The sequence below is a fragment of the Seriola aureovittata genome, chromosome 2 (genome assembly GCF_021018895.1).
Source record: "Seriola aureovittata isolate HTS-2021-v1 ecotype China chromosome 2, ASM2101889v1, whole genome shotgun sequence".
Classification (NCBI taxonomy): domain Eukaryota; kingdom Metazoa; phylum Chordata; class Actinopteri; order Carangiformes; family Carangidae; genus Seriola; species Seriola aureovittata.
The window spans coordinates 22,861,925-22,874,578 of NC_079365.1; the positions used below are offsets into that span (position 1 = coordinate 22,861,925).

Consider the following 12,654-nt stretch of genomic DNA (forward strand, 5'->3'; position numbering starts at 1 on the left):
GATTCGGCCAATCTCCCCTACTCCACACAGAATTCCATTTGCTGCGGTGACACTGCAGAATTCCAATAGGAAACAGTCTACTCTATTGCCCCCATAACCATCCAATGAAATATTCATTCTTTGTCTCAAAGTATCTAAGTCGCCAGCATAGGACAGATAACAATGGGAGTAGGAATGGGTTTCGCACACACTCACACACGCACGTGCTTACACTCCCACTCACACACGCACATGTGTTTGGTGCAATGTCCTCTGTGCCAATTGATGCTTGAAGACTTAAAGGATGTATTCTTATAGCAGCCCACCTCTTGAGGGAGCTGTATGGTTCTGTAGCCATCAAATGGCAGTCCCAGTCAGTCTAATGATTAATTTTGTGTGCTATCTGAGCCACGGCCAAAAGCAGCTACAGATTGCCTGCAGATAGGACGGAGGCATTACTGCACTGCAGGTTGTAGAATGGACACAGCAGAGAGATTCATTATTCGCTCACATTTTTGTCTTTTGAACAAACACTAACATCAAAGTATCAGGATGTGAACTCCTTACTTGGATTTAACCTGCTGCTTGCAGTGTAGTAGCTTCTCTTAATTTGTAATGGCTCTGGATTAGATTGGCGCAGTGTGCATATAAGTAAAAGTCTTGTGTCAGTCATAAGAAGGAGCTGGACCAAAGTGATAAAAAAAGCTTTCTGTTGCTATTTCCTTTTGCCAAACATATGGAAGACTGGAAAGCACAGCATTTGCCAAAATACTGTAGCACAAATTGCATCTGTTATTAGATGCTTTAACTGTGTGTGTGTGTGTGTGTGTGTGTGTGTGTGTGTTGTGTATAAAGGTGTGCACGCAGCAAACTGTTAATGCATTTCCATCCCTGTGTAGTTGCCCTGTTGTGGTGGAAATTATTGTGAGTCCCAGCTTAGCCGGTTTGGGGTTTGTGGCAGTAGTATGGCGGATGGCACGGTACAGACAAAAAGACAAAGGATGATCTGAGGCGTTTGTTCAAAGATAATAATAAAGGTCTCTAGCAGCTCCATTTAATTGAAGGCTGCCTTTCGGTTGCTCTCTCATCACTTTAAACATCTGCAAGGCGAAGATAGTGAAAGAGCATGTGCAGTTTCACAGAATGAACGGTTTAGAGACGTGCGCTTGTGCTTTCTCTGTGTATACGTATACACACATTAAATGGCCTTCAGCAGCACAAATTTGTTGGTAATCCTTGATGAGACATCTGTTCCTCCAAGCCTAATTTCTGTGTCCTCCAGGCACTGAACTCTGGAGTACTGGCCCTTTGTGATGCTGTCTCCTGCGCCTCTGATCTGATTGCTGTGTCCCTTTTAGCAACTGAACTCGGAGCAGGGGTCATTGGTCCTCTGTGAGACGCTTATTGAGACTGTGTATGGCGAGCGGGGACAAGTCCTGAAGTCAAAGGAGAGAAAGGTCTTCCTCTTTGATGATGTACTCATCTGTGCCAACATAAATGTCAAGTAAGTCCCTCTTGTAGAGCAAGCAAGCTATATGCCTTTTCATTTAAGAATACTTTGCTAATGCGTAGTGCTAGCATGAAATTGTGTGTAAGTTTTTATAGGAGAGACTGCTAAACTGCACCGTTAGGAGAAATAGCTATTAGGTGGCACAGGGCTCTAATATGATGCCCTAGGTTTTGCAGGGATATTTTGGCAAACTGCATAGCAAAGAGAAATAGCTGCTAGGGGTTTTGGGCACTATCTGGAGTTGCAGGAGCTTTATCAGCTTTAAACAAATGGTAGAATGCCTAACTACAGCTACAGGAGTCCTAGATTACTGACATAAAACATTTTTTGGGTTCTTTCCAATTTATTTTCTGTGACAGCACCATTGATCACATCTCTCTCTCTCGTTCCCTCTCTCTCTTGAGAGAAGTAAACAGGAAAGGGTTTTCGTCTATTTTGCAAAGCTCCTGTCAAAGATGTCGCTTAAAGCTCTCTTGTTCAGCCTTCAAAGTAATTATCGCTCTACGTCTCATTCAGCTCGAGTGTCCCGAAGTTGACTTCGTCTGCCCTCCAGGATCTTGACAAACCGATCACAATGTTGATTATCTGTGTGATTACAGGAATACATGAATAGCAATGAACTCATCTTCACAGCCAGGGGTACAGTTTTGGTAGGGTACATGGGTGATCATACAGATTCTAATTCCAACTCCTAAGTCTTCTTCTTGACATTTCAAAGAACGTCTCCTCCTATGGAGTGCTGGGTGTAGTGCTCTGCGCGGGTTGCGGATAGGGAGGGAATTTCTCTCAGGTTGTTTTCCTTCTAAACTCCCACCTCTAATTTTCTTTTCTTCTGATCTCCACCAGGGGGCCTCCGGATATCAGCAGCCTGGTCCCTATTGGCCCCAAGTACACCATGAAGTGGAGCGCCCCCCTACAGCAGGTGCAAGTTGTAGAAGTGGGGCAAGAGAGCTCTCAAAGCAAAGACACCTTCTTCCAGCAGAGTGGTGCTAAGCGACCAAGCAGTGTCTGCTCTTCAGGTAAAAAAAAAAAAAAAAAAAGTGAACCTTTCCCATGTGTGTCATGCAGTTAATCTCATCACTTGGACTAGCTAGACTAGTCTCAGCGCCTTTCTCTGACTCAGCAAGGCTAATCTGTTTCTGTATTCAAGTGTCCTGCAGAGGGCTGGAGATGCATTCATGCCGCTTGTCACTCTGATTGAGGATGTGTTTGTGAGGAGGATAGTGATGACGGTCACTTGTTCCCATCTGCCTGTGTTGTTTTTATCTTGGAGAGAGATATGGGGGTAGAGAGCCCCCTGCAGCATCATCCCCACAGTCTCATTTCACTCTCTGATAGACCACAAACACATCTAGAGTGGAGTCATCAATCTGCAGAGATTATTCCCTCCCTTTCCAGGCCCAATTAGAGAGCCAGTAGTAGTAGATAGGAATCAGTGGTTGAAACACTAGTTCTCCCACCACCCCTCACAAAACTGTGGTGTATACAGAGCTTGACGAGATCCCTGATAAATGTGCCATGGGAAAAGGGAGATACAAAACCTTATCAGGATGTAATGGTACAGGCTTTTTAAAGTTGCAGCTCCATGACTTAAATATTAATGGTGTCTTCTTCAGAGCTACCCGTGTCATGCTCAGCAAGCAGCTACTGCTTCCAGAGCTGGTTAAGATTCTCACTGGATTAAGTTTTCACTGTTCGTCAGGTAGTGTATACTCGTATACTCACAACTTTCCTGCAAGGTTTTGGGATCATTTAAGGTTAGCTCTCAATGTACCTGTCTCTTTGCAAATGTTATGCCCCCTAGAGGGTGTTGGATTCTGTCTCTGACTTTCTCTCGTTTTATTTATTTATTTATTTATTTATTTATTTATTTATTTTACCTTCTCGACACAGCACGGTCACCTTAATCATCTCTATGTGAACATCTGTCGTTCCCCAAATTTTCATTCAGACAGGCTGTCCTATCTATTTATAGTTTCATCCCCTGTGATGTCATTCAGTGGGGTGTGTAGTCTGAATCCTGTGCTCCCTCAGTATGACTTAAAATGGAGTCATTTTTCATCTTCTGCGGGCCGTGTTGCCCTTCTTTTTTGAAGAAAGCTAGCCTTTGGGGAAATCCAGGCCTGTCTTTCTTACTCTTCCCCATTGTCTCTGCCTGCATCTGTCAGGCTGTTGCTCTCCCTGTCTGTTCCTACTGCACTTGACGGCCCACCAATGTATGTGCTCTTTTCCTGTGCCAGTTGTTTACTCTCATGCTGCCTTACCTTTCTTATGTCCCCATTATACCTCCCTTATTGCCGTTTCTATTTTGACCTGCTGTCAGGAGTGCAGTTTTTTGTCATATGTGTACCAGTGGGCTTTGGCTGTGGATCAGTCAAGGGTTTTGATGCAGGTGTGGAAGCTGCATTGTCTTTAAATCCACTGGCCAGCATCACTGGCACAGCAGCTGAGTGCTAGATTGCTGACTTATTCCAGAGAAAGCAGGGATGGACCCCTCTGGGCTCTGGCCTTCCACACCAGTGAGCTACGTGCCTGGCGGCCGGTGTGGATAGCCATGTCTGAGTGTGAAAACCATATCCTGCCTCACCAACGGGATTACGCTGGATTACAACTCAGCACATTCACCTCTCGGGCTGTAGCCAACAGCAGGCCCCAGAGGACTCAACGAACCTGAACAGGGGTCCAGGCAATCTCTCTGGAGAGGACATGCAGACATTGTTCTTGCAGCTCGCAGCATCACCCCTTTATATTCAAATGTCTCACCTATTGATTTCCTTGCACAGATGACAGATGTCACTGGCTGCCTGGTCAAAGATCCCATTAAACCCCAAAAGCTACAATAGAGCTTTTTAAATGAACAATCTCAGCCCACCCCTCTCTTTCTCTCTCCCTCTCCCCTTATGGCTTTACTCTCACTCCATTTATGCACGTGGATAGACAAAAGGTAGCAGGTCCCCTCGGAGGAAAATGCCTCACTAAGCCCTCCTAGCGACTCAGCTCCTGTGCTACTTTTATTATGTGGCAGCAGTGACAGTGCCGGACAGCTCTGGAGCAAAATCTACCTGCAGAATTTAATTAGGCAGTTCTCATGGAGCCTGCTGCCGAGTAGATGTGGGCCGGGGGAGCTAGGACGGAGGATGGCAGACAGGAGGAGACACTGATATCGATTTGCAGCAGTAGGAGAGAGATATGAAGGTAGTGGGCCTCAAATCGATGCTGAATTTTGCGTCTAATGAGACACCTGCATTCCTTTTGGCCAGCAAAAGGGCATCATAGCTCCAAATAACAGTCTCTCCACCTAATTTTTTTACTCATAAATTCACTCTTGTGTTGTTCAGCAAATAATGAAGATCGATCCATCTACACATCAAACTTCTTTTATTAGTGCCACTGGAGTTTCAGTCTGCACTTCCAGGAGTTCTCAGATGCAATGTCATTGTTTTCTATTAGCATTTACAACACTGACCTTGAACTTCAATGTATTTTGGATGTTCACAGTGTGTCCATACACCATGTATTTTCATTGTATATAACACTGAGATTATATCTTGCAAATGATAAGTTGATTGACAGAAAATCAATTGACAACAATGTATTTATCAAGTAATTTATCAAGGAAAATGTCAAGACAATCAATGGTTCCAGCTTTTAAAAAAAGAATGATCTGATTTTTATCACTGTATTAAATACCACTGGGTTTTGGACTGTTGGTCAAATAAAACAAGCAGTTTGAAGACATCACCTTGAGATGCAACAATGAATTAATCCCAAGTTGCTGCCATAATTACTATTGCAGAATGATAGAATGCATGTGCACTCCTATGTATTAAGAAAAATAATTAATGGCCATAAAGGTGACTGTATGTAGCCTTATTGTCTTTGTATTTTATCTGTTCATACTGTGTTGACAAAATATAAGTGTACTTTTTCTTTTGTAATTATGTTGGTGATATCACAAACTCTTTGCGTTGCCCATCTCTTAGGTAAAGCGATCCTGGGGCCTCCAAGGCTCTACCAAGAGCTGCAGGAACTGCAACATGACCTTTCTGTTGTGGAGGAGGTTACTCTCCTTGTGGGCACGCTCCAGGGGACGTACCAGGTACGTGTCACTTTATGTTACACTTTAACTGTGGCTGCACTTTTTCACAGAGAAAATGTGTATCATACAAGATATAATGAAACAAAGTGAGCTGAAAGGCATAGGGTTCCTCAGTCCAACTGGCTCTGCAGGCCAAGGCACAAAAGTCACAGTCTGTTACATTTATCACACCCCTACACAGACCAGCTTTGTTCTTTCAGGGTTTTCTTCAAAAGCCTTATTTCAGATAGGCGTCTTAAAAATGTGCTCACAGACTGACCTTCAAATATTCTATTCTCTCCTCCAAAAACTGCTTTCAGCCACACAAATTATTTATAAGCCAGTTATCTCCCGATATTTACTGAAAATATATGAAATATGGAATGAGTTCTGTTAACTGCAGCCTACCTTACAATAGCTCTTACACTGAACACAATGAAGAATCATAGAGGCAGCAAAGACAACACTGCAGTGTACATAGTTCATTTAAATTGCTATATTCAGTGCCAACTTAGAGATCAAGTTTTTATGGTATGAAGATAACCATTGTGAAATCTCTTTCTGCTATTAGTAAGGACAAAAGAATAGTAAAGAAATTGCTAAAGGATTCTAGCTGTTTAAAATGTGAATCATCAATTTCTAAAAGCATGGAATCTCCCATATATCTCTTCATCAACAGTGCCACAATGGTGGGAATGAGATGTTCCCTCTGATGCACTAGATAAAACTGTCATTTAATGGGTTGTAAAAGAAGCTAGCACCCCTCCTGTAGCATTCAAATCAGGACACTTCCCAGCAGTCTGCCACTAACACATTAACAGTACCATACACTACGTAACACAGCCACGACGGTATACTGCAGCAATCACCAGCCTCTCAGGTTAATGGTGGCACCTTTGCCTCCATGCACTTAATGAGCACAATGTCCTCAGGAGGAGTGATATTGGCCTGGCACTAAATGACTGATTTTCACTTTCCACCCTGCTATATTATTGTCCACCGAACAAATAGACGAAATACTTCTGCACAGCTCATTGACTTCTGAAAATTGATTTGATTCTATTTCACTTGAGGGACTACGTTTTACTGTAAAATGGATTCCAGTTTTGAAGTGAACTTAGTGTTACATTTGAGGGGATAAAAATGCCACAACCATGTAGCTTCATATGATATACTGCAGTTTTATGTGAGTGGATGTGTGCTTGTTTCTCAGTGTGTGTGTAAGAATATTAATATGCAAGTGCATCTACAGAAGACCCCTGTGCTCAGCATGCATGTAATGTGCTTGTATCTCTGCTAGGTGACCCACTATAAGCCACAGCTGAGAAACAGGTTTTAACTGTGTGTATTTTTCCATCAAAGAACCTGAACACCACAGTGGCCCAGGACTGGTGTCTGGCTCTGCAGAGGCTCATTCGCATCAAAGAAGAACAGATCCAGAGTGCTAACAAATGTCGCTTACGCCTGCAGGTGCCCGGCAGGCCAGACAAGTGAGTAGTCTCTCACATACAGAAGTAAGACGTAAAATCTGTTGTGTATCTTTGGGTATGGAAAAATAAATGACCAAAACAGCAACAGCAAAGACAAGAAGAAAAAAAAACAGCAATTGCAACACCAAAAGGTTTTCTTGTGCTGGTAACTGACTTAAAAGGTTCCAAAAGATGGAAGTACAGCGTGGTTGTTTGAAGAAAAGGTTTTAGTGATGAAATAACCACACAAACTTAGGCAGAACCACTGAAAGATAACAGTCAACATTTAGTGTACATACAAACAAGAATAATAATTGTACGTCTTCAATCATCTCAGAGTACATGAGGACGCAGGAGAGGGATGACTAAAATCCACGACATTGTGGTAACATATATGCACTTAGATCGCTGGGCCAACAGGACACCCTGACCTTTCGCAAATTGGAGACGGGAACAGTTTATACTGTCGTGAGCGGGTAATTACCTGAGTCAAATAATTCATGGATGGAATAATGAATACTGCTCACAAAAGGTTCCTTTTGCCGGATTTAATTGAGACACTTTTTACTTCAGCCTTTACCTAACGTATGGACCTGAGTGCATAACGTTTCTGAATTGCTCAAATAAGATCCATATAATTTTATCCTTACCGTATCTGTGCTGAAAAGCCAAATGTTCAGCTTTTGGAAAAGTACCATATTAATATACACTGCAGAGCTATAATTTATCTCCTGGCTCTACAGTTCCCCAATTTAATTTAATACACTTTTAGTTTTTTATTACACTTTCATACACAAGAGTAAACTGTGATAAGTAATTTTAAAAATCTATACAGTTTATAGTGAAGATTATTTCCTAATAGTCCCCAATTGGTATTTTCTATATATATTTATGGCTTCAAAGTAAATTATTGGCAAAACAAAAATGATCACTTGTAATGTTAGTCAGTCCAAACACAAACAGCTGCAGCTGCAGTTTTTCTCAGTTGAGCAGGTTACCTCATCATACTGAGGATGTTCAAGTGGTAAGTGGTTGTCTTAACATGTTGAAATGGATCCTGGTGGGAAGAGCGACTTCTGCATGACTGAACGCCTACTTAGAGGAGAACAAAAATGGGAAGGAGTGAGCACACGAGTAGCTTAGAGTACTGCACAGGAACTGGGAATAGTAAATAATGGCAGATGATAACAGATCCCAATTTGTGACTTCTGGTGGGGATAGGATGAGAGAGAGACAGGAGAGGACAAAAAGAGAAAGAAAGAGAAGCCAGAGGCCTGTTGAGAGAGAGTAAGTAGGAGAAGAGAGGAAGAAAGAAAGCATGAGCGTGATGATCAACCTCCCCCATGAAAGAGTTGGCTCGGTGCCGGCAGGGCAGCGGCAGTCAGAAGAGTGGGCCTAATGCTTCAGAGCCAGGGAGAATCTAACTGTGCCAAGCCAAGCTAAAGTGACAGCTTGAGCAGCGGAGCTGTGCAGATCAGTTCTCCCACATCTCCCAGCTTCCTCGTCGGCTGTCACACCAGGCCTGCAGGGCCAATCTGCTTACTCAGATGTTTGGTGGAGCCAGATGTCATGCTTACAAGAGAGTCCCCAAATTCCCCTTCAAGGGGTACCCTATTTGCTGAGTTCCTGTGATAATGTCATTAGCAACTGCGCTGACAAGGGGATTTCCCACCCCTACATATGTCCAGGCAAAGATTCTTATTTAAAACTTAAATAATGCAGAGCAAGACCTGCAGTGAAATCATGTTTGGAGATGGCCACAGAGTTTTTGTGAAGAGGTAAAAAGGTAACTATGTCAGCTCAAAGAAGGAAACCTCCTGTAGGGGAAAGAGCCAATCCTGGTTGTGTGATAGCAATCTAATTTAGGCTGGGCCTCAGTGTCAGGTGGCTGGACCGGCAGTGAGCCTCGGGGCTGAGGGTGACAGGTGGCACAGCGGGTGCCGAAACCATTCTGACACTACCCAGGGTGCAGAAGTGGCAGATTGCAGGGGAGATCAGCGGGCAGACTGGCTCTGTCTCTCTCATACACACACCCAGACAATCGTTCGCGCACATACATTGGTTCTCCCTTGCTATCATTCGCTGTTTTGTCACTAATCTGAGTTACAATCTACAGGGCACGACAGTGCTTCCAGAATCCATATGTTCATGTTACATGTATTCACACATGCTTCCGGCTGAACATGCACCTGAACATGAGTAAACATGAGTAAACATGCATCTTAGACAAAGAGGCACACTTATATGGGGCAGAAACATGCATATATACATAATACACACACTTGTGTGCAGAGCTGAGCCATTCCTCTGCTGGTGAGAGTGGGACCGCGGCAGGGACCCCCTGTACTGAGTTGGTCCCCTCCTGTCTGGCCGCAAGCAACTCTCTGCAGTCAGGCAGCACATCACAGCCTCCACACTGCAAACAGACTGAGTACGTGGAGAGAATCCTGACTGCTGCCTCAAAGGCACCAGCCTACGTGTGACAGCAGTTCATTAACATCCTCTTTTACTGCGTCTGCTGGAGCAACCACAGGCACAGATACATGGGCCATACTGGCAAGTGATAGATACAGAGTTCAAATTTCATAGTTTAACCAAATGTGTTTGTTCCTTCACCCCCCCCCCCCCCCCCCCCCCCCCCCCCCCCACTAGCATGGCATACATGAAGGAACAGTATTGTAAGCCTGAAGCTGTTTTTTTTTTTTTTTCATGGTCCCATTTATGGAGACTCTGCAGGCTACCTGCAAAGCCAAAGGCAGGCCTTACAATTACAGTCATATGTCAGGTTTGGGCTCCATTCAGATGCTCCCTTAGAGGCTCTGGAGAGTCCTTATGACCTTATCTCAGTATCTGGACCGCAGAGGTGTTTCTCTGATCATTCCATGTGCATGAGGAGAGGTGTGCTGTGGACAGGTGCATGGCAGGATCCCACTTTAAAGGTTGGTCACACAAATGGCATCCAGCCATGCAGATAGTGTTATCCACCCTTTAGATTTCTGCTTCCACCCGATACAATGTGGATGAGTGGAAATTAATTTGAGGGGCTCACAGCACTGACAAATGACAAAAACATTCATCAGCAACATGCTTCTTCAGCATCAGTTGTTACTCTGAATACTTTTTTGTGGTTAAACCATTGACTGTTTAAAGGAACACTCTGATCTTTTGCCTGATGGACGATAGCATGTCTTCTCACCTGACTCTAAGTAACACAGCAAAGCATATTTCTCAAGATGAGCGTGAAAGAGTGTTATTATAACATCGGTCACATTCTTGTGCTTTAGTGCATAGTGATATGTGAATAATATTCCGCCTCTGCACCCACCCCCACCTTAGCGCCACTGTTTTCAGCCTTATTTATCCAGGGACAGCTTGCTGTTTTTATTCCTCTTTACTTGACATTCCCACATGTAGACACATTCACACTGGGAAGTGACCAAGAAAAACCACAGTTCTTTTCTTTTAGCCAGTTATCAGGTGCAGTGGGGCTGAAGCTGAAGGGAACCTACAACACATTTTCTTTGGTCAACTCAAGTACTAAAGTTTGTGTTCCTGCTTGAGTAGTCAAAACAAACTGGGAAAATTGGCTCCTTAACTGTGAGAAGGTATTTTATCTAATCTTCACATGCTGTTTTCCCTATATCAATTTTTTGATTGCTTTTTCACTAATGGTTTGTCTTGTTATATGGTACAGATACTCAGCTGAATACCACATGCACCTTCATAAAGTATTAGGTCTATACCTTTATACTTTGAGCTTCATACAATTATTTGATGCTTAGGTATTGATTGGTACTGGATAAGTATGGGGGGGCGGGGGGATTTAGCCCTCTCTATCATTTCTGCTCGACTGAATCGCAGACAGAGTTTGTGTGTATAGTTGCATTAACTTTTCATAATGTGAGCATATTGTGAAAAAACACCTAGAGTACATTAACACCAGGTCACCGCCCTTTGGTAGGCAACTTCAGTATAAACACAGCAGCAAGCAAAGCACTTAAAATGAATTTAAACTTGACAACCTTGTTTTGCACATAGATTTTTACCACATCTGGTATAATTCTGTGCTTTAGCAGAGACAAGTTACAAAAGGTCCAGACCTGGGTCCTGTTTGAATGGTGACAACCAGGTATTTACTTGTGATCAGCAGTATTAAAGGTCAAACTGTACGGAATATATGTTTATTATTTTTCATCATACAGGGGAATAGTGTGTGGTGTGATGAGTGACTCACTAAATGGAGTGGTGTGGGGGGGTGGGGGTGACTGGATACAACCCTTTTAGTGCTGGAGTTTGACTCAAAAAGCTTTAAGTAACAAGAAGGCAGCTCAGGATACAGCAATCTAAACATGAATTCAAATTTTTATCAAACTTTATTCATGAAAATTTGTCACACATCACAGACAGACAGTGCACTGACTGCGCAGTGTACAGACATTAACTGCAGCAGTGTGGATATGTGTTTATGTAAATGTTCAGACTTCACTGAATCGTACCAGGATCTCAAGATCTTTCTGTTATTTTCATGCTCATTTTCTGCCACTTATTGAGAATCCTGTTTTATTTGTGTCCACTTTTCTATTTCTTATACAACCGTTCCACTTCTCTAAATCACACTTAGTATGACTTAACTTTGAGTCTATCTCTTGTATTATTTTCTGTGGATGATTGTCAAGTCTGTCCTGGACTAGCTCAACAACCTCTCACAGGGACTGACCTGTCTCCTTTTAAGTCATCACAAATTGGCGGAGCTGACTCTGACTGTTTGTGTCTGTGGAGGGTGGAGGTGAACTGAAGGATAGCTGTATGACAGGCTGCCACTCAGCACTCACTCCTACATCTGTCCTGTCCTTGTGTTTTATTGTCATACGTGTGCTTCGGCACTGACCTGCTCCCATAAATTAGCCCGGCTGGCTCCTCGCTTTGCTCCCTCGCCCCACTCTGCCCTCTCCCCCTTTCCTCTCCTCCCTTTTAGACTCTCCTTACCTCTCTGCTTTCCTCATCTCCCCTCTGCCAGCATGCCCAAGTGTAGTTCTCCATTCTGGCAGTGCAACACACCTGCACTGCGGCTGTCAATCAGTGGGCAGGAGGGAAGATTTGGAGACTGCTCAGTTTAGCATGTTTGAGTCCGTGTGGGCATGAAGTGTTGCCTAAGGAATCCAACTGAGTGAATAGTTGTATTCTCGTCACACCCTGTCTCCCCTTCTGTCTTCGGCAAATTGCCTCTGCTATATTTAAGCAGCGAATGGTATGAATTACACATCTATGTGAATGCTCCACTTTTTCAACATGTCAAGGAAGTTTGAGATCTTACTTACTTCATTCTGTTCCTGTCTGCAATCCCAGTCTCTCTCTCTCTCTCTGTGTCTGTGTGTGTGTCTCATTGTCTTCCTTCCTCTATGAAATGAAAATGAATTTGCAGTGGGCAGCAGCAGAATTTCAGGCTGCACATTGTTCTCCACTCAGTTACCTTCTAATCATGTCTTTTTGTGTTTTTTTTTTTTTTTTTTTTCTCCCATCCACGTGTTCTCTTGCGCTTCCCTTGTCTTTCTTTCATCGCCTTAGAGTCACTGTGGAATAGCTGTACAGGTGACTGCGACAGGGCCATTATTTTGGAA

At 43.4% G+C, this 12,654-nt stretch overlaps 1 protein-coding gene across 3 annotated transcripts in view; it reads left to right on the forward strand.

Moving 5' to 3' along the window:
- arhgef10la (Rho guanine nucleotide exchange factor (GEF) 10-like a) overlaps positions 1-12,654 on the forward strand; it is a 96,209-nt gene that overhangs the window by 30,962 nt on the left and 52,593 nt on the right. For all 3 annotated transcript variants that reach the window (XM_056394816.1, XM_056394825.1, XM_056394833.1), the window contains 4 exons: positions 1,338-1,483; positions 2,336-2,508; positions 5,473-5,588; positions 6,930-7,057. In XM_056394816.1, the coding sequence (XP_056250791.1) occupies positions 1,338-1,483; positions 2,336-2,508; positions 5,473-5,588; positions 6,930-7,057 (563 nt within the window). The remainder of the gene's footprint in view (positions 1-1,337; positions 1,484-2,335; positions 2,509-5,472; positions 5,589-6,929; positions 7,058-12,654) is intronic.